Source organism: Glandiceps talaboti, chromosome 12 (assembly GCF_964340395.1).
Source record: "Glandiceps talaboti chromosome 12, keGlaTala1.1, whole genome shotgun sequence".
NCBI classification, from domain to species: domain Eukaryota; kingdom Metazoa; phylum Hemichordata; class Enteropneusta; family Spengelidae; genus Glandiceps; species Glandiceps talaboti.
The window spans coordinates 17,277,264-17,300,245 of NC_135560.1; the positions used below are offsets into that span (position 1 = coordinate 17,277,264).

General features: G+C 36.2%; 3 protein-coding genes across 3 annotated transcripts; 1 reads left to right on the forward strand and 2 right to left on the reverse strand.

Moving 5' to 3' along the window:
- Positions 1-1,522: 1,522 nt before the first annotated feature.
- On the reverse strand, positions 1,523-8,021 carry LOC144443315 (isocitrate dehydrogenase [NAD] subunit alpha, mitochondrial-like). The gene is made up of 11 exons (XM_078132760.1): positions 7,989-8,021; positions 7,393-7,440; positions 6,733-6,816; positions 6,224-6,396; positions 5,545-5,674; positions 4,882-5,015; positions 4,614-4,716; positions 3,887-3,951; positions 3,482-3,566; positions 2,771-2,923; positions 1,523-2,395 (listed from the first exon to the last, which is right to left on the reverse strand). Exons 1-11 carry the CDS (start codon positions 8,013-8,015, stop codon positions 2,312-2,314), a joined length of 1,086 nt encoding a protein of 361 aa, XP_077988886.1. The 5' UTR covers positions 8,016-8,021; the 3' UTR covers positions 1,523-2,311.
- Positions 8,022-9,616: 1,595 nt separating this feature from the next.
- LOC144443031 (kelch-like protein 2) lies at positions 9,617-11,509 on the reverse strand. Its single transcript, XM_078132404.1, has one exon. It carries the CDS (start codon positions 11,507-11,509, stop codon positions 9,617-9,619), a length of 1,893 nt encoding a protein of 630 aa, XP_077988530.1.
- A 1,916-nt stretch (positions 11,510-13,425) lies between these two features.
- Positions 13,426-22,196, forward strand: LOC144443274 (Y+L amino acid transporter 2-like). The gene is made up of 11 exons (XM_078132713.1): positions 13,426-13,558; positions 13,651-13,947; positions 16,568-16,693; positions 17,451-17,550; positions 17,960-18,004; positions 19,006-19,129; positions 19,472-19,575; positions 20,157-20,253; positions 20,770-20,919; positions 21,270-21,450; positions 22,061-22,196. The coding sequence occupies exons 2-11, from the start codon at positions 13,815-13,817 to the stop codon at positions 22,138-22,140; spliced, it is 1,140 nt and encodes a 379-aa protein (XP_077988839.1). The 5' UTR covers positions 13,426-13,558; positions 13,651-13,814; the 3' UTR covers positions 22,141-22,196.
- Positions 22,197-22,982: the final 786 nt, after the last annotated feature.

Sequence of the window (22,982 nt, forward strand, 5' to 3'; positions counted from 1 at the left end):
GGGGGGTAGAGCGCCCTCAACGTAGATGTTACCAAATCTTTTGTTTATCATGTTGACCTTTAATTTTATACCCAATTTGTACTCTTTGACGTCTTAGACAGTGCCGTAAAGGAAGTTGTGGTTTACGACGATGATCTGACCGTAGTTTGCATATTTTGATTTGAAAGTTGCAATCCATGGTAAAAGTAACTTAAGAGTGTAGACTAAATGTAACATGCAGTCATGATGACCCTTTGACTCGCAATGACAAAGCCCCTTAGGTCATTCATGTATATTGGGAAATAATACTATCTAAATATATACTGGTAAAAACTACCTTAGTTTTCAATGCTCTCCCAAGTATAGATGCAAGGATGTGGCTAATTTACATATGACTTGCATATCATTAACATGATTTGCATAATGTTAAGCATATACTGTACATGTCTCACTGTGTCTTCAACATTGAAACATACTCTGACATGTTGATATTTTAACACATACCCACATGGACATTGAGATCAGCCATTTCTAGTAATTCTCTTCATGTGAAGGTATTATAATATTGTCATTCAAAGATTACTAAAGCTCAAGGGCTTTTGAAGCAAGGCAGACACCTGCCAAGCATGGTGCTTTCTCTATAGTGGGGAGAACACAGTTTTGACTAAATTCGAACAAGCAAAGTTACTTGCACCTGGCACAATCTAGATAGGATAATGGGAAGCAGATCACCACTGTCTATTTCTACCTAGCCTCTAATCCTTGGAGGCTGACGTAACAAATGTGGTCACCACACAGCCTGTCAACTTGATATTTCAAATATAGAATTTTTCATTAGAAGCTGATTGGTTGAATAAGTCACAGATGCCTATAGTATGTTGATTAAATTACATGTAGACTATATTATGCTCAGATATGGCCTAATATTGGCTCACCTTTATACAAATAATCCCAAACATGTGATATGTTAATTTTCATGCTGATTTTTCCTCATGGTGAATGGTTAGAGATAACACGAAGTGGCCAAAACTACCAAGTTTACACTACTTATTCACAGGCTGTATGGAGAGAACTTTTCCCAGGTCAATCATCCAGCCATTCCTGTCTGTAGCCATGTTTCAAGAGATGTCTGGGCAAGTTGGTGTAAAGGTAGGATATTGTTTAAGGTATATGAATGTTATGTTGTCTTGAGATGTTACTAAATTTAGTAAAATGTTGGCCATGATAGCAGGATAGCTTTGAGACTAAGTGGTAGAGTCTCCATCAAATCATGAGTGAACTTCCTGTTACAAATATACAAATTGAACTTGACTTTCAGCCAGGGTCAAAGGTCACAATCAGGTTTATTTCTTGCATATCATTGACTGAGAATATAGCAGTTTAACCAGGTTAACTATTTCAAAGCTTTGGACATGGGACATATGATGTATGTAGTAAATGTTGTTTAGTGGCACAAATCAATTCAGTCATCATTTTACTACCACAAGGATTAACTTTAACAATAAGTGGTATTTTATTCATAATGGATACATATCACTGACTTGTGCAGTGTTTACATAACAGTTATAGAAAATAATATACTGGTATTTGTTATTGCTCTGTTTGTGTAAAAATACAAATGATATATAGACATTTATTGGTTTGATAAAGTTATGAATGCAAAATATTTAACAACTTAAATACTAGTACCATAAAATGTGTGCTAATGTAAAGGTAATGTTGGTCTAATGCCGAAATATATGTCAAAATAACAACAGTAATATGTTAGTCTTTCTGACGATTTTGTGAAAAACTACATTCCAAATGTTACTATAGGTTTCACATGAAATGTACCCTGTTGTGTGCAGGTGTGAAGTCACAGACTGCATCATAATGTATACCATACAATCAAATTAACTTACAATACAAGTTTTGAATTAATCATCCATTTTTTTTTCGTAAAATTCAGAGTTGAACAAGGTTTGAAATGGTCACGCAACACACTGGCACAGTTCAAAACTGAACACCATTTGAACTTACTTTTGTTAACATCAAACATCAACATACCATAAATATTTTACTGTTAGAATGCTACTAAAGAGTGGAACAGTCTAATTTTAATTTACATCACAAAATATGGATTTTTTTATAATAGATTGAGAAATTTGAATGAGAAAAGGTGAACAAAGTCTTGTTAGATTTACATCATTACACATTCACAATTATCAAGTTATCACAGCACCATTTAGTTTGACATTCTGTTTTGCAGCATTCTATCTACAGGTCAAAAAAGTACTCTCAGTGGGTAAACTACTGTAAATTGATGTCCTATCAGGCAATGTCATCACTCTCTTCACTCAGCTGCCTCTATTCTTTTGCAGATCTCTCTGGTAAACTGAGAACATGTAGCGCTACCTCCAAGATCAGCTGTTCGGAACTGGTAACAGAAAACAGTTATAATCTGTTAAAGTTTATTCTGGTTCAAAAGTAAGAGTCTTCAACATAACATAACATAGCATAACATAACAGAACAGTTAAATGTAAATATTAAAGCTGAAGAGATAAGTTCAGGTGAGGTTGGGGAGGCTCTTAGAGACATCATGGTCTCTTCACCCTCATTGGCCTGCTAAGGGGTTGATCAATGTGTGAGGGTGCCCTGTCACGGCATACCTTACAGATTATGTTTGGGGTAGCATAGAGACTAGATCCCTTAATCTAGAAACACAACCATTTGCACTGTGTGATTTGCATCATCAACCAGATATTCAAGTTCTGCACTCACTAAAGAAACTCGTACAACAGAAAAACTTACATCTGGATCCCTAATAACACCTAGAGCTGCCGTTTCAATCTTACTGGCGTGTGTTTTCAGTTCCATGTGTCTTAACATCATTACAGCACTTAGTAAGAGAGCTGTTGGATTAGCCTTGTCTTGACCTGCAATATCTGGAGCAGTTCCATGTACCTGTTATGTGAGAAAACAACAAGTATTGGATGTTATATGGCTGCGTACAAATAAATCTTGGAATGTCATGTTACATGCAAGACCACTGGGATTTTTGTGTAGGAAACTTTATAAAGTAACTTGATGAGGTGCCAACCAATCCACAAGATGTTACATGATTCACACAAGCCTATGGTCTTCACATCAGATGTAATATATACATAAGTACAGATACTGATTATTTCACAACTTTTCATTTTATCCAATATCTTGATTTCATTTGCTAGATCAGCGTTTTTCTGTTGATATTTTTCAAGTCCATTACAATTTCCAAGTCAGACAACTGAGTGATAAGAAGTATCTACAATGATGAATCTTTTCAGTCTACTGATAGTCTGGATGTCAACATGAGTGGAGGTGTAAATTATTACAATACTGTATATGAATTAAACTAGTCTACTTAATAAGCACTTGGGTGATATATAAATTTAGTGGTCAAGATTATACAATCCATGATTTGGTATAACCTCACAAAAAGGGGAGTAAACAGCGATGTAGAAGTGAAAATAACTGACTCACTGATTCAAAGATGGCAACACCACCAGCACCAATATTACCACTTGGAGTTACTCCCAAGCCACCAACTAGACCAGCACATAAATCACTGAAAATACAAAACCAAAACATTCAATTCAATTTCATGTGGGCGTTTGGTTTATATGAGTGCATGTGTGTATTGCTTCAAATGAATCACAGAACTCCAATACTGCAATACTATATTTTCCAGGGGATTTCATTTTCATTGAAAAGAGAAATCCGTTGTTTTTCCTGGACCTAATTTTCACTGACTTAGGAAGGTATACACTGTATTTATGAATATAAAGTATTTTCAAGGGACTTTATCTTAACACAAATCCATAGCAATGAAAAAGGTGAAAATCACTTCCATGTCAAAATTTAGTATTTCACAGTAATTTACGATACCTGAGGATATCACCATACAGATTTGGCATGACAAGGACATCAAAAGCACTTGGATCTTGTACCATCTGTTAACAAAATACATACATATTATGAGTTCACTGTACAGATATATATAACATTGTGGGTTTTCCTTTATGTGAGGGAAGGACATAACAATATTCTGTATACTTCTAGCTTTAATACACTTCTTCATAACATATTTGTTGTTTAAAATACATTTGAAGAATGTAATAACAACCACTGATTTCTGAATTTAGGTTTTAACTATTATTAGAATAGACAAACTTTAAATGAAATTTCTCTGGTCTTTAAAAATACACCCCCTCTACAGTATGACAAAACACATTGGGGGAAAGATTGCACAATAAACACAATAGAAAATACCTTTGCTGTAAGTCTCACTCACACTCACAGTCACTAATAAAACCAATTTCATTTTGTCTGAGTTACAAATGTATATATCTTAATAATCATAAGTGTTATATTTATCTATTGTACATGAGTAGTTTTCATGACCTCTGTGACAAGCAAATGATCAATGCAAGGTATACCATGTGGTTCTATCCACATAAACATTTGAATTAAATGAACCTAGTTTTCATTTGCAATCTGTGTGATACATCAAATCATACTCTTCACCTGGTATGTACACTTAGATATGTTATATTCCTATTATATTTATAATGGAAACTGTAAGAAGTTGTTTCCAGTGTGATTCACTACTTACATTGAGGCAAACTGTGTCTAAGTACATTTCATCAAATTTAATATCTCTAAAGTCTTCAGCAACTTTCCTGCAACATCTCAGGAACAAGCCATCTGACATTCTCCTGTAAACAACACATAAAAACAATATTGAAAAGAATGGAAACAAACTTTGATACAACAACCAATTCATAATCCATTTGTTCTCTCTGAATTTATGCTAATTTGAAACTAGAAAATATAGACACTTTATTTGGTATAAGTGGAGAGAAATGAAAAGTTGTACCTACATAATATTGGCTTTATGGACAGCAGTGACATGATTTCTGTTGTTGGCTCTGGCATATTCAAAGGCAAACTGGGCAACTCTCATGGATGCATTTTGTGTAATTAGTTTAATACTCTGTACAACGCCATCAACAATCTGAAAACAAAAGGATAAATATTGATAACACCTTAACATGCTGTATTAATGCTAGTATTAATTTGAATAATACACACTTTTTCACTAGTGCTTGGTCTCAATTGCTTTTGTTATGCATCACTCAGGTCTCTACGCGAGTCATGTGATCTTTACCATTGTCAATGTCCAGCATTGGCACTACAAATGATAACATTTTGTGAGTGATGAGTGATGGTTAATTTGTTTCTATGTACCTCATTACCAAGGGAGACTGACATTTAACACAATGTCATCTAACAATGAAGTTTTACAATAACTTTCACTTGGAATTAGGAATAACAAAATACATTATGTAAAAATGTATTATATTTAGAATATTTAATATTACCATCTTCAGTAATTATCTTCCTAATTTGATTTTTGACTCGATATTATTTTCTCTTATTCAAGTTCCTGAAATATGTTTGATTCACCTCTTTGATATACCTAACACTCTTAGTAAGCCCTTGATTAAAAAAAATACAACAACATATGAATACATTATACTTACAGTGTGTTCAATACCACTGTATTCACCCTCTGTGTTTTCTCTAATTGTCACCAAATTCACATCATCATATGGTGTTTTATAGCCATCAATAGACATACAAGGTCTAACATTAGCATACAAATCAAAGGTCCTAGTAACAGACAGAAAACACATCACTGTAATCAACCCATTACCATCATGCTTACAATGCCATTGACAACTGACCAATAAGACCTGGTTTGAGTGTGAATGTGTGGCTGTATCTATGCAAATAAGAGATTAGAATGAGGTTGTATAATGAACATCCTCAAGTCATAACCGCAAAATGAGCTGTGGTATTACTATTTGTAACAGTGGTCAATCCATTGGAGGCTGGTAGTGCTAAAACACTGCTAGCTTCAGTGATACCAGATTTATTAGACACCAAGAAATCAGGAAATATGAACTTGATGACAATCAATTTGTTTGTCAATATATTAATACATGTACAAATGTATGGCCTCTGTAATACAATCAGCTTTTTTGCTTCAATCAGAAACACCATGGTAATTAAAGACCACTGTTGGATTAGGAATAACATTTGACAGTTGTCTTACAGCTTAGAAAGATTTAGTGCCTAAAGAAGAATGACCCTATTATATATAAAATACTTTGGCACCACTGATAAGATAGTAATCTATGATCAAGAGATGAAACTTACTTCCTAAGTGCTAAGTTCATACTCATGTGTCCTTTACCAATTGGTGTGGCAAGTGGGCCTTTGAGACCAATTAAATTTTTATTCATAGATTCAACAGCTTTCAAGGGGATTGTCCATCTTCCATCAGGACCTTTGACTGGTGTCACATCTACTACTTCCCATTCTACTGGCACCTAGCAGAACATCAATAAAAAAAGATAAACTAAAACATGTATGACAGTTAAGATTTGTGGCTTTATTTCAACAACAGTCTCTGAACTCTGAGAATCAATGAATGAGAGAGAGAGAGAGAGAGAGAGAGAGAGAGAGAGAGAGAGAGAGAGAGAGAGAGAGAGAGAGAGAGAGAGAGAGAGAGAGAGAGAGAGAGAGAGAGATTTGGTGGGACACTGGGGTTAGATCTTGTGTAGTAGTGATTCAAAATGGCGCAACATTCAGTGAATCTTTTTATATATGAACTTTGTTTGAAACATTAATTTAGAGAGAAAACATTTGCATTTAAAGAGACATACCTCTGCTGCTTCAAATATCTGTTGAACTGCTGCAGAGATTTCTGGACCTATGCCATCACCTGGAATGAGTGTAACTAAACTGGCCTGATGGAAAAATAATATAAAGTGTTCAGTGATTATACTTGATTGTAAAAGCTATGGGTTCTGAAAAAATTACCAGTTGTTAAAAGTTTGTGTGTACACCGTAGGAATGGTTTCATACTTCAATGACATCACACACACACCCACACAACACAGACACTCATATAGATACCTATATACATGGAATCTATACACACACACACACACACACACATATGTACGTACATATGTATATGCACGCACATACGCATGCATACACACATACACACACACGCACGCACGCATATGTACGTACATATGTATATGCACGCACATACGCATGCATACACACATACACACACACAAAGAAATCAAGCAAATATTAAAATAAACATGTAATTGTTCTTTATGTCAGATGTGTATACATATTTTAAATAAAAAATGTACAAAACAAATTATTGTGATTTCATGTTATCGAACGGCTAAAACGATACACTCTGTAACCTGGTTGAAAAATACAGATTGTGCCATAACAGTATTACTCTGGTGACCGTGAGACGATTTACCATGATGTCAATTGTGTCATAGAACAAAGATTACCTCTTTTGAGTATGTCCGTGCTCCGACCAATCGTGCTAGGGAGGGGACCTACCAATTAAAGTAAATAAAAACTGTTAAATGCTGGCAATATACATGATATAATGATTTTCTAAAAAGAGTGTTGCTCTAATCATGCCGAAAGAAACACAAAAATCAATACGATTATGTCACAGTGAGGCGTTACGCAACGACTTATACTAGATTGCTGATGACATAGTCACATAGATAACGCCGAAATCAAACAATATTTACTATATTATATGTTAACACGGATATTGAATCATGATTACTTGACACCAAAACATTTCACTCAATATATTCATTTATATTTATCAGATTTAGTAAATTAAAGGTCGAAACACGTGTAAGTTAAATGACTAACACCCGCCTACGCGTAGATTCCTCGATGAAACATCCGAAAGAGAATTACGATCACACGTTCGTGATTAAACTGTCTGCTCTTGCCAAGCTTCTTAATATACAACGTAAATTCTGGTAGCGATTGGCCGTTACCAATATCATATATGTCCTTGTCAAATCATAAACAGTTTCGATGATAAAAATATGGAATGAGAAAATATTTCTCTTAGTCTTACCAGTGACCGGAATAGTCGAGTCGCCATTGCAGACTACAATACTTATGACACATGCGCGAAAATGTCTGCGCACAATCCCTGCAAGGGTATTCCCGGTCAAAGGTCGCGGATCGAAATACTCGGTTTAGACAAATCATCAACGTGATTTATATGACATAAAGGTTTTTAAGACTATGACAGACCATGCGTTCCAATATTCAAAATTATTAGCTGAATTTATTGATAGTTTTCATGTCTTCAATGGTTTATTTATAAATTTCTTTCCATTCTTCAAATAGGGCCCATAACTTATCACTTTCTCAAAACAGTTTTTGAAATTGAATTTGCAACATAAACATTACTTTAATATACTATGTTTATGTTTATGTTTACGTACTTGTTATGCTTCACCCAACAATTCCCTTTTATTTTTATTTTGACGTTTATTGCCACCAAACTAATAGAAAATTAATGTACTAAGGTTTACAGATGCAATAAATTATTAGCCTATTATTACTATTAGTTTCTGAATAATCATGTTGACCCATAGAACTCAAAAATGCTGGTAACGATCCAAAACATTCATATACAATGTACATAGCTGTATATCCCTCCAAATTTAGTTATTATTGTTGTTTCTTTTCAAGTAGGAGTATTTCTACACTAGAACCTTGGCAAGGCACATAGGAAGTGCCTCTTTTTTCAGTTCTAAGTGTAAACACCCTTTTATTTTCATTAATGTCCAAATTTACATAACGTATGTGTATGGCTGAATGATTAATGCAAACCATATTAAGTCTTGAGGAGGAGTGGCTTTTCCCTAAAGACTATTCTCAACAACATTGATAAATGATCATTATGAATTCTAGGTATGTATGAAACGTAGACTGTCTTTAGACTCAAATACTCTTGGAATCTTATGGTCTGAATTCGATATCCTTGAGAGAATCTATTAACCTTTCAGTCGAAGAGACATTGACTTTACTAAAATTATGAATATGTCACCTGTGACACTAGTTCTGGCATCAGTAAGTCGTTTATATATGATATTTCGTAATCACAGTTATTTCCTGCTAATAATGTTTCTACGCAGGGCGTGTTAGCCGTGTAATGTCAATGTAGAGATGCATTTTAAATTTGGCATTTCGAGGCGTAAATGTAAAAGGGAATTATTATTCCAGTATTGCGCAATTTACACTTTGCTTCTAAGTAATAGTCGCTCACTCCCCACTCCCATTGAGAGAGAGAGCACGCGAGCGCGCGCGCGCGAGAGAGAGAGAGAGAGAGAGAGAGAGTGCGCGTGCGTGCGTGCGTGCGTGTGTGTGTGTGTGTGTGTGTGTGTGTGTGTGTGTGTGTGTGTGTGTTACAGCTTTAACAAAGAACCAAACCACCAACAGAGACCACCAAAGACTTTCTATTCTGTTTATAACAACCTCATCACATTTATTACCAGTTATGCATTTGGCTAATGTAGTTGACATTGTCGAATGTGGTATAACCTCCTCTGTACTTTGCAAGATTGCAATACTAGGAGTATGTCATTTATTGTCCTGGAATAGACAATTGATTCCAGGCCCTCTGAGACAGCTGGAATGCTAATTTCAAATTGGCCATTTAATGTTGAAAAGTACTACATATGTATTATCATGTCAAGTTTCTTCGACGTCTTCTACGTGTAAAAATTGCAAACGTTGTAATGGTATCTTCATTTGACAACACGCAGCACTGTTAACTTCCCCCATCGGGGGACTCGGTACTTTTCTCCAATGATTTGACCCGCCTTTCCAAATGTAAGAATTCTCACGTTGTTGCTCAATACTGCCAAGTGGCAGAGCATCGTTCCATCCCCCACACACAAACATCCCTCCTCCGTCCAGGGAACATATGGCAGTTTCATGTCTACACACATTTCTACCTCCTCCTAACACGGGCAATTTCGGTAAATTTCCAACCATCCGCCAATCACAATACCGTCCCAGTTTAACGTCATCGCCATTTAAATACGTGAGGTAGATTTCACCATCTAGATTCAATATTGGGGGAGGGCATATCCCGTTGCATTGGGGGTGACGAGGCAGTTGCAGCCATGTGTCTTCGTGTACTATATAGCATTCATTCTTTTGCTGCGCCTTTTCATCGTGGTTTGTACTGTTGTCTGTAACATAGAAGTATTTATTATTCAGAGAAACGGCATTGGCAAATGATCTCGCATTATGCATTGGAGGAAGCATCTCCCATTCAGATTTTTCCGGACAGAATCGTTCAACAGTTGCCATGGTCCCACCTACAAAATCAGACATCGGTAAATTCATCTGTTTTCCACCGACTGCATAGAGTTTTCTAGCACATGTGACAAGCGTAAAATGTTCCCTTGGATGATGCATGGGTGGCAAAGTGGACCAAATATTTTTGACAGGATCGTAACAAAACACGTCGGACAGACTCGATGAAATCGATCCGCCAACGTAGAGTTTTCCACCAAGAGCCACAGATGAGTGTAGACACATTGGAACAGGCAAGCCTGGCAACCTGGCCCAGGTGTTTTCTCGGATGACGAATGCAAATACGTCCTTTGAAACGGCGTTGAGTGAATCTCTACCACCACAAAGGACAACAACGTCGATCATTTGACCGAGGCGATGCTTAAATAACGACGGATCAAGCGTGGTTTGCCGAGTTGGGTTCACCCAACATCGCAACGTTTCCAGCACATAATCCCAGCAAGATGAAAACTTCCTCACCAATTCATGATTTTCAACCTTTTCTAAGAAGTACTGTCTACCCATGAGAGGAAGACGAATCGCGGAAAACAATACAGGAAAATCGTCCTCCCTCTCTTCCCGATCAAAGTATGTCCATCTTAAGAGTAATTCAAACATTATAGCTTCATTTTCAACCATGACATTTACTCTATCACCTAACATAATTTCATGCAAAGAATCTGAAGAGCACGACAGTATTTCTATTCCATTGATGATTTCAAGAAAATGTTCCTGAATGAACATATCCGCCTTTTCTAGAAGGACTGGCATTTGATACTTTCTAGATAGTAACCGAACAGCTAGACAGTCAGTTGTGTTTATATGTTTTATAAGAAACTGTTCACATTCGTGTTTCAGCGAAGTCATAAGCAGAAGATCCGCAGCCACTAAAGTATACGTAATGTTGTCCGAATTTAAAGTCACTTTTCCTGAATACATGTACTGCAACACCATTGCTAGGCCTTTACTGTCTAAACATTTCAACTCCACACGGCCATCGTGTGTTTCTTTCATGCCACTCCTCAGAAGTGCTTCGAAGTATGGACTGCTGGCGGTAAGGACCCCTGAATGTGCACGAAAATCTTCATCCTCAGCTGATAGTGTTATGTCGCAATTTTCTCCTCGAAGTTGTTGGTCGCGCAGACAGGACTGAATTTGAAGTGCATTTCGAATTTCACCTACAGTATAGTCCATTAAGTTTTCAGGCGTTGTCTTATTTGTGATAAGCTTACAAACACCGTTTTCGGAGAGCTTCCTATGTGATAGGTTTAGGTTATCCATGTTTGGCTAGGGCATCATGAGAGTACGCACCAGCGACATCTAAATGTATTAGTCATCGATGGAAGAGATCGGATGGATGTCGTCATACCCCATCAGAAACATTAAAAGAAAACGGAGACAGCTTGCATATTAAAGTTCTAACATTTGATTCAATGTTTACATATTGAACTGTTCGTAGGTACACAAATTAACGCTATCGAATGTTTTTGATACGTTCCAAGAATAGTTGAAGAAGAAAAGATCTCGAATGCGCGTGTGCGCGCTCGGTGTGTAAATCATTGTTCCCACTCCTGAGAGTGTCGTGGAGGGCTCCATACTGTCGCTGCCAATGACAAATGACAGCAACACCACCATGCATGGCATGCCATACAATACATTACAATACAATACAATATAATACGATACGATACGATACGATACGATACGATACGATACGATACGATACGATACGATACGATACGATACAATACAATACAATACAATACAATACAATACAATACAATACAATACAATACAATTGTTATGTATTGCCTACACAACCTGAAACATAATATATCTATGTCTACCAATAAACTATCTTGGTATCAAACCATAGCAATTGAGCTCGAGTACACAATACATATTTACGATAGAGTGAAGGTTGGAGTTTAAAGTACATTCTACCACAGGACAGGTCGTGATGTATAATTCCTTAGGTGATGGCGTGCCTTATATTTTGACGTATATGAAGATTCGATTGTACCCCACCCCACCCCCTTCTGTGTTATACACTGACTCGACCTTTCTTTTTGAGTTACCACCATGACCATGTACCAATTCTGGCCTTGTCAAATAAAGTTCATTAATCACTTTGTCACATATATTGTCATGGAATGTCACTAAAGGTGATAAAACAAAAGAACACAGCTAACATTCCAACACAAAGGGTTTTCATTTACAAGCAACTACTTTTAGCCTTAGGCCTAATAAGCGAACGGAACGATGGCTATTCGCAAAGATAATAAGTCACATGGATTGAAAACTGACGACAAAGAGCCGAAGAAGGACGACGAACGATTTGCTATAAGAAAACAATTAACTCTCATGGACGCCACACTTCTAATCATTGGAACGATCATTGGTTCGGGAATTTTTATATCCCCGAAAGGTGTCCTCGCATATTCCGGCTCAGTTCAGGGGTAGGTAACAAATATTAGTCTAGAGCACGATCGATATAGTGACAAGTACAAATATAAAAGTTGCGGGAAAATTCTACATAGTACCTGGTACAAGTCGTTTAGTTACAAGCAAAGTCTATATTGCGACGAGCACAAAGTCCTGATTTTCCCACCGTACATTGCGTATTCAACATGGCGGCAAGTAACATCGACAATCCTGATGGTAAGAAACAGTCGATTTCTACTACTAAAAATTGAAAATACGTATTCCTATAGCGTGCGTTCTGGGAAGAATTGGTTGGAGGAACAACAGGGAAAATTTCATTGATCGATTCCACCGTTTGTGGGAGGAGTTAGCGAAAAACTTTTTCTACCGACGGATGTCCTATTCTAAACACACGTCCCTATACGAATGCATGTACAATATTGACAGTAGTACTATATTTTGTGTAGACAGAATAACAAACCCATATGTTGCCTGCAAATTCTATGTACAAAGTAAAGCATACAATATTTACAGCCAGCCAGCTAACAAACCCCACAGTACGCTGATAGAAGATCAGTGGTTCAATATACGTATGTATGTATGTACGTACATGCATTCGTATAGGGACGATCCGTCGGTAGAAAAAGTTTTTCGCTAACTCCTCCCACAAACGGTGGAATCGATCAATGAAATTTTCCCTGTTGTTCCTCCAACCAATTCTTCCCAGAACGCACGCTATAGGAATACGTATTTTCGATTTTTAGTAGTAGAAATCGACTGATTCTTACCATCAGGATTGTCGATGTTACTTGCCGCCATGTTGAATACGCAATGGACGGTGGGAAAATCAGGACTTTGTGCTCGTCGCAATATAGACTTTACTTGTAACTAAACGACTTGTACCAGGTACTATGTAGAATTTTCCCGCAACTTTTATATTTGTACTTGTCACTATATCGATCGTGCTCTAGACTAATATTTGTTACCTACCCCTGCAGTTGGGTTATCCCTGATTATTTGGACTGCGTGTGGAGTATTTTCCATTCTTGGAGGGCTCTGTTTTGCAGAACTTGGAACAACGATAACTAAATTTGGAGGGGTATACATCTATGTATATGAATGTTTTGGACCGGCACTAGCATTTTTGGTTCTATGGGTCAGCATGATTATTCAGAAACCAACAAGCCAAGCCGTTATTATGCTAGTTTGTATTGAATATATCGTATATCCGATATTTCCAGAATGTGGTTTATCATCTGTAGTGGCGAAGCGTCTCCTAGCTAGTGCGGGCATCAGTAAGTCGCCTACCCATCATATTTCGTAAATACCTTCTTTAATATTTCCTGCTAAACATGTTTCTAAGTGCACGTACCCTTAAAACAAATTAAGGAAATATTGTTGTATTGCAGGGTGTTAAAGTGTAACGTAAATGTAGAGATGCATGAAACTGTTTTCCCCGTAGTTAACAAATTTGGCGTTTTCAAGCGAAAAAGTAGAAGGTGATTATTAATCCAGCAATTTGTAATTTACAATTTATTTTCCCTAAAAACTGTACTGAACATCCACGACTTCTCACGAACTCAGTTGGTGTGTTTCTCTGCTGCACAACATGAAAGTCAGGGTATTCACAGATTGAACCACATTAAATAACTTAGTGGTAGTGTCAAACATATCTGGCTGCTGCTGCTGCTGATGATGATGATATATATATATATATATATATATAACTCGGTGCGTATCAAACTGCTAAGACAGTGCTCTATACCGCAGTGGCAGAGCGTAATAGTTTACAAAACTATATATATATATATATATATATATATATATATTCTGAATTTATCATCTAAAAGCTAACACTCTCAAAGTTGTTTAACTGTGCGTCTTATTTCTTTTAGTCACATTTTTGTTAAAACCAACAAACCATTATATTTGTCACGATACTGATAATCTAATTTCGTGACAGAGTGTTCTGTAGACACATCGAACAGTAAATCAACTTTGAATGACATTAACTCCATATCAAACAAATAGAAATTTGGCAAAAAAAGTATTCAATATGAAAGCTTGTCCGTTATGTACACAATTCTACAAGCAAAGAATGACAGACTGTCAGAATGAACTCCATGTACACGTTATAGAATAGACATCAGTGGAAAGATAAACAACAAACACAAACTTTGAAACATTTCAATATCAACTCTGGTAGAGCGTTGCTAATCGCGTATGTCAAACACTGTGTCAACATTTCGATAGCTATGGGTAATAATATTGTATATGTACAATAGTGGGTATGCCCTATTGTCAACCATTGTCCGCGCGTCCGATTATCCTCAAAGTAACCTTCTACCACTAACTGAGACCATTGGTTTTGATTGAGTGGAACGTAAAACAATATTTTAAAACTGACACATATTATCACATGTATTATTAGTGATGACAAGAAAGTGTACATAAGTGTGCGTCACATGAGACCCCCTACTTAGACCCAGACTCCTTGACACCTCGTATCGCCCGCTCTGGCTGTAAAAAACTTGAAATATGATTTAACCACGTACATGCCATCATGTCTGTATATTGTTGTGATATCCACATTTGATATATGTAGTGAAATGTCTTCATTTATTAAATTTCACGTCAAACTTTAATTTGATATATGTCACCTAAAGAAAAGTGTCATGACTTCGGTGTGACCTTTCAAACAGTGACGTCACGATTGCTCCTCTTTCTCATTCCACCTTTACCATACTGTCAATTATGTAAACTATATAGTTTTCACGGCTCCAAAGGCAAGGAAATGTTATAGCTCTGTATGTATGTATGTCTGTCTGTCCGTCTGTCTGTTTTTGTTTGTTTGTTTGTTTGTTTGTTTGTTTTGTTTGAAGTTGTCTGCACACAATATCTATTAAAAAAACTACAGCATCAATTTTAACGAAGTGACTTGCTTTTGTTAAATAGAACTTATTATAACCAATGGTAGTTCAGAATTTTATCAAACTTCGACCGTGATTCGCGCATTTCACATTTGGTGTAACTTGCATATTACGTCACTAATTTGCATTAAAATTGACAGGGAATATGTCAGCAAAGGTAGCTCAGAATTTCATGAACACTTTTGGACATTCCATGGAAATTACGGGTTAAGCATGGTTAATGATATCTACAAAGTAGGTGATGTCACATAGTCCAGGTTGTTGCTCAGAAATTCATTTTAAAAAATCCAGCTAGGGTAATTTCATCCTAAACACTTTAGTTGATGTCATCTCATCACCTCTGCATCTCTCAAAATAGAAGAAATAACATTAGCCATGAACCGACCTCCAGTCTGTAAACTGGGATGGGGAATTCTGGGTATCATGCGCAAAAATGACAGTGTCACTATTAAAGAGCATAGTGTATGTATCTAAACGTACAGGTCGATTAGGTAGAAATAATAGACGGATATTAAACACTGGAACAATAGACAGACTGGTAGAAAGGGACACTGGTGACACCGACATACGTAATTGGGCACCATACCCAGAAATCCCTACCCCAGGATTGGTGTACAGAGGTCGGTACATGGCTGATTTGAATAATTTTGTTTCCTTTATTTTGGAGAGAAGTCTTGTGGTGTACATTGGTGAAATGACTTTATGTAACCCACGAAACATAAACTAAGGTACATGTAGCAAGGACAAAATCAGCCTCGCCTTTTTCCCCCTTTATTAGCCATGTAGAAAGGCGTTCCACGAATTGACATTGTACTTTGTTCAGGATTTGTCACGAGAAGGCGTTGCTTTCCTTCACAATTCAGTGCACCAACAATATAGTATTTACGGGCATTGCACGAAGGCCACATTAAGCAATCAAAAGTCTGGCTTCTTGTCTTTACAGGAAGCATTTGATTTAATTCGGTTAAATTTGTTTGTATTCTAGTTTTGATTACTCTGTTGAATTGCGTCAGTGCAAGATGGAGTGCAAGATTGACCAATGTTTTATCCTACTCTAAGTTGTTAGCTACTGGTGTGATAATCGTAACTGGTCTGTATTATCTTTTCACAGGTGAGATATATATACGTTGACGTTAAAAATAAACAACTTGAGACAACTAAATTGGTGGATAATAAGTTGATATGTAACATATATCAAAATTGCGCCATAGATGATCATACACATACTTGCACACACGCACATACTTACATACATACATACATACATACATACATACATACATACATACATACATACATACATACATACATACATACATACATGCGCTATGCATGCATGCATACATACATACATACATACATACATACATACATACATACATACATACACACACACACACACACACACACACACACACACACACACACACACACACACACATACTTTAGGATGGCAAGAGTGTTGGAAATCAGCATTAGACTTTGTAGTGTACACTGACAATATATATGTACTCAGCTATTGATTGATAAACCATTCCACAGGACTTGAATATGGAATTGTATTTCTTCTGCCAAGAAGCTCTTTTCGTTCTCTGAAAATCTGAGTATGGAATGGGTACAAACATAAGTACGATATGACAGTATTTCTTCTCCAATAATATCCAGTAAATTGTCTTTTAAAGTTCGACTGTTCTTTCTTCCAGTGGGGAGGGGTCTTTCTTTTTCATTTTTTTTTTTTTGGGGGGGGGGTTTAGCTAAATCACTCGGATAATGGGGCAGCATTGACCATACCCACGAATTTAATACTAGTATGAGCTTCAGTATCCTAGAATATGCTAACCATATTATTAATTTTCTAACAAAACCAGGACATACAGAAAATTTCAACGATCCATTTGCTAACAGTACACCATCAGTTGGAAACATTGCCCTAGCTATGTATTCCGGATTATGGGCATTTTCGGGTTGGTAAGTTTACGTTTATATACTATGTTGTTGGGATTATGGGCATATTCGGGTTTGTAAGTTTACGTTTACATACTATGTGGTTGGGATTTTGGGCATATTCGGTTTGGTAAGTTTATGTTTTATATATAATGTATGTGGTTGGGATTTTAGGCATATTCGGGTTTGTAAGTTTACACCTTTAATACACTCTGGTTGGGATTTTGGACATATTCGGGCTGGTGTGTTTATGTTTATATGTAATGTCCGTGTGATAGTGAACTTATTTGGATACCTTAGTTTAATTAACTGTAAAACGAATTCATGTAGTTTATAAAGACAGAATGTAAATCGTAAATGAATGGGTAAAATTGGTTTCCCCGAACTCTGCATTATAACTCATAATACAAACTTTTGCACTATATCTTTAAAGGACTACATTGAACTATGTTACCGAAGAAATGGCGAATATTCCAAGGTAAAGAATTTTGCTTTAATCTCTTTACAGGTAAAATGATGTAGGCTTATTGTTTCACTCAGGTGGCATGACATTTAACAAACGCCCACAGACAATAAATTCTAATGCCAAAGAAACAATTACATAGGTGCCGTGCACAGTGGGGATGTAGAAGTAGTCAAGTTGAAATGTTGATTATCAGTTAGAAAATAAGCAATTGCAGCCATTAAGATCATCCAGTCCATGTGTAATGTTTTCATTAGAAGCCGTTTTTTACTGTACTGTGAAAGAATAGCAATGCTTATCAGTGTTCAATGTGATTGGGCAAAGGATCCTGCTGTGTCTCTGTTATTGTTAGTCAAGAGTAGAAATATGTTTAGCTCTGTGCCAAAAACGTAATGTCCCATTAGTGAAACACCAAGCCAACATCATTTTAGCTGTATGCTAACTGTAACTGTGTTTACCAACGCAGCTATACATCAATGATAATTGATAAAATGATAACACTTAATTATGTAATCAGGAAAGTCAGGATAACTATTTACACCATCGGCTACTTCGTCTGACCAATTCGACAGTTCTTAAAAGCTCTTCTCCAGTTATATATATATATATATATATATATATATATATATATATATATATATATATATATATATATATATATATAATAAATTAGATTTGTCAGCATATATGATGCACAGCTTCCTGCCAGGCAAAGGTCACACCGCTTCGATACATTTGAATAGGAGGCCGCATATATGGTGACCGACCAGTCAATGTTATACTCTTGGCCTTTCCAAGTATAGCATTGGCATTTTACATATACTGAGTATAATATATTATATATATCTGTGTGTATATAAACATAATAATTATAAATATATTTACAATATTGCTCTAATTAAAATTCGAAAGACAGCGACAAAAATAGAGGCAGCGATGTGGACAAATTGTAAAATGTACCACGTGATATTTAGATTAGTATGTAAATCATATACGCTTATCTTTTCTTGTCCTAGGAATTTACCCCGGGCAATTATGATCTCTGTATCCTTGGTTATGGTTGTTTATCTTTTGACCAATATTTCCTACTTCGCTATTCTAAGCCCGACAGAACTACTTAACTCCAATGCCGTGGCTGTGGTAAGTTTACAAACAACCATATATATATAACATGGTATATATATATAACATGTATATATATATGCATACACAGACAGGTACATGCATACATACATACATACATACATACCATGTTATAGCATACTGCAGACACATGTTTAGCACATCTGTAAATTTATCACGTGGCTTAACTTACGGAAGGTTCTTATATTTCAAGCTCGACACTTTTGTATCATTTCTTGCCGGTTTCTCCAGTTCGTAATCTTGGTCACCGTCTCTATGAAATGTGATTGTCACTTGATTGTCAACACCTGTGAGAAAGAACACTTACAATTAGGCGATGCCTTTCTTTTTTTCCTGCAGACCTTTGCAGATTCTACATTAGGCGTCATGGCATGGATAATGCCATTGTTTGTAGGTCTATCTACATTTGGTGCAACTAATGCATCTGTCTTCTCAGCTGGAAGGTTTGTAGAAGCTGAACTTTGTTAATTCACACCCATAGTATGTACATGTAGTAGATAGCAATATTACCTAAATCTAAAAATGGCTAAAAATGTGGATGATAATATCTTAATTATCGCTGCATTTCTTATGTGTATGGGGTCCAAGAAAGCCATTTTCACAAAAATTATAACGTGCGACCTCTCTAAATAGCGTGTATATTTGGCTTAGAACTAAGAAAAGGTCCGCTGTGCACTGGGGAAAGGCATTATGGGAAACGTTAAGCGCTTCACATCTGGTGTCTAGGCGAAGGTTCAGGGGTTATGAAGCTCCTGACTTTGCTTACTTCCCATGACAGATTAGTATCGGTGTAAATACAACAGGTCTCATCTTACAACGTTGTAGCAAGATTTACGTATACCAGTTTTGAAAAGCTCTTTTTAGACACCCTAACCATTTAGATGTAACCTCATTCTAACATCACCCCAACCACACCTGACAGAAAAATGTCACAGAAATGATATACTATGATCAAAATAATCTGAGTACGCTATACACTTAAATTACTCAGTATAACTTCATTTGATTTTATTTTCTTTGACAGACTTTACTTTTCTGGAGCTCGGGAAGGACAACTCCCTGACGTCATGGCGATGATCCATATCAATAAACGTACTCCTGTGTCTGCTCTCTTGTTTAATGTGAGTTCGTGATTGATGTCATAATGACAAATACTCAAAGATAAAAGTTGTCTACAGCCCAGAAAGTCGGGGAAAATTGATGGACGGATGTGAGATTAAACAGACAGATATATACGGACGGAGAGCTTGATTGCTTGCTTGATTGATTGATTGATTGATTGATTGATTGATTGATTGATTGATTGATTGATTGATTGATTGATTGATTGATTGATTGATTGATTGATTGATTGATTGATTGATTGATTGATTGATTGATTGATTGATTGATTGATTGATTGATTGATTGATTGATTGATTGATTTGCTCATTGAGAGTATTCAACTTATGGTAGCGTTCTAGCGTACTTTCAGACCTAAGGATTGATCTTGAGATTACCTTACGATAACAAACGGATTGAATCGTGGCATGCAATCGACGTAAATTCCTTTTTAGAATTCAGAACAAGACCTCTCGTACGCACCGCCATTGTGCAAGAATCGAAAGTCATACATTGATTTTCATTTCCATTTATAGGTTGTTCTTAGTATTATCATGGTTCAGATTAGTGACATCAACACACTTATCAACTACGTCAGTTTTGTCGATTGGCTGTCGACAGGTATAGCTGTTGTCGGGATGTTATGGCTACGTTACAAACAACCAGAGTTACATCGACCAATTAAGGTACGCTGAACATCTTATTCACATAATTGTCACCAGGTCTTCACAATCTTAAAAACCTATGTACGTTGTCACCACGTCAGTTTACGTTTTCATCAAAGCCCTTATTACGAAAGCTTTTTAAGTGAGCAGAGCAAGAGGTCAGACTGTTGACTTAATTACGTATTAAAGAAAATGTCTCATGAGTATCAACGATTGTATAAGGTTGATATGAATGTATACTTCACATACAATTCTTTAGCAAAATTAGTTACATTCTCTCTCTCTCTCTCTCTCTCTCTCTCTCTCTCTCTCTCTCTCTCTCTCTCTCTCTCTCTCTCTTTCTCTCTCGTCTCTCTCTTTCTCACGACTAGTTACCTTTATTCGTCCCAATCATCTTCATCCTGATGACAATATTTCTGGTAGTGATACCATTCTATACTGAGCCCGTTTCGTCTGGCATTGGTTTACTTATCATGTTTGCTGGTCTACCACTTCATTTTCTTGGAGTCCTTTACAAAAGAACAAGACCAAAGACTATGAAGAAAGTGCTTGGTAAGATATTCACAGTCTTGGGAATTATTCCATCTTCAAAATCCATATAATATTAATTACAAAATTCTACAATTCAAACTCATCATTTTTACGCTCATAACTTGATAAGCACTATCATGTTCTATTGGTACCGATAGTTTCCATCGACAGACAAGTTTGTCAAAATTTTCCTTCTCAGTGCAGCGTCAGTACCCTATGATTTCCATGGACACAATTACAACAACACAACACAACACAACACAACACAACACAACACAACACAACACAACACAACACAACACAACAGCAGTTGCACCGACTTCAACGTTAACGTTACTTTTATTGTGCTAAATATTATAATGGAATATTGTTGAAATGAGAGTTTTGACATACTTCAAGATTCATCATAACTGGCGTTTTCTTACCTCGTACATACCCCATACATACAAACATTGATAGACATAAATTTACAAAAATATTATTACTAGTCCATAAAACCCAGGGGTGGTCATTTGTATTAGGATATGGCCCTATTTGTATCCGTAGTCGTAGTTGACGTGATGTTTTACGGAAACCTTTGTGATGACATCACGATGGTCGTATGTTAATTCCTACTGTTTATTTCTTGTAGATTCCATGACTTGGTTTTCCCAGATGTTCTTCCAGATATCAGAAACAGATTGGGACAATCACAAAGACTCGAATCAGTAGACGCTTGAGATTTAACATAAAAGAGAGGCAGTAACGTTATGGTCTTTGATCGTTACTTTTATCACATATTGAAATATCCATACACCATTACAACTGATAAAAACGTCATTTCTCACAACTGATAGAGCCATAACCCGGAATTCGCATAATTTTAGTGTGTATTGTGTATAATCATATTTGGTTGGTGTAGTCATTAACTAGTTCATAGCCTGGATCAATTTAAGTTTGCTAACTCGAAAGGAAATTATTTCCTTTCAAAAATGTATTAAAATTGTCCCATTTTGACCAAAAAACATCATATATACAAAAGTAACATGAGACTATCTTCGGAGGATGGAGTCTGCTAGTACTACTTAATATATTTAAAGTCGAAAATTTTAAACGGAGTTCAAAATTATCGTGTACGTACTCAATCTGTGATCTAATTGTCCAGAGGTAACATTTTTTATTACCTCTCTTTCTGTTATCTATACATATATACTTCACCATGTTTACATTCGTAATTTCAAATGTCATGATGTGGTCAAATGGTCAGAGTGACCGGCTTGAAATCTACAGGTTGCAGCCATTTAGTATTTAGATGGTTCTCATTCTAAATCAATTTCGTTTTAACACCACTTTGTAATTTTTTGTATTCTTCTAATGTATATATAACAACCTGTTACTTCAAAAGCTAGGGTGTTCTTATCTGGTAGGAAATGCAATGTAACGCCTTTGAATTACAATATGGTAAAAGGTCCTGTGTTTGATCACTAGCACCTTAATTTTTGTTTTGTTTTGTTTTTGTTTTTGTTTTGTTTGCTTGAATAATTACTGTGTCACAGTTGCAGAAGTCTTCCTTC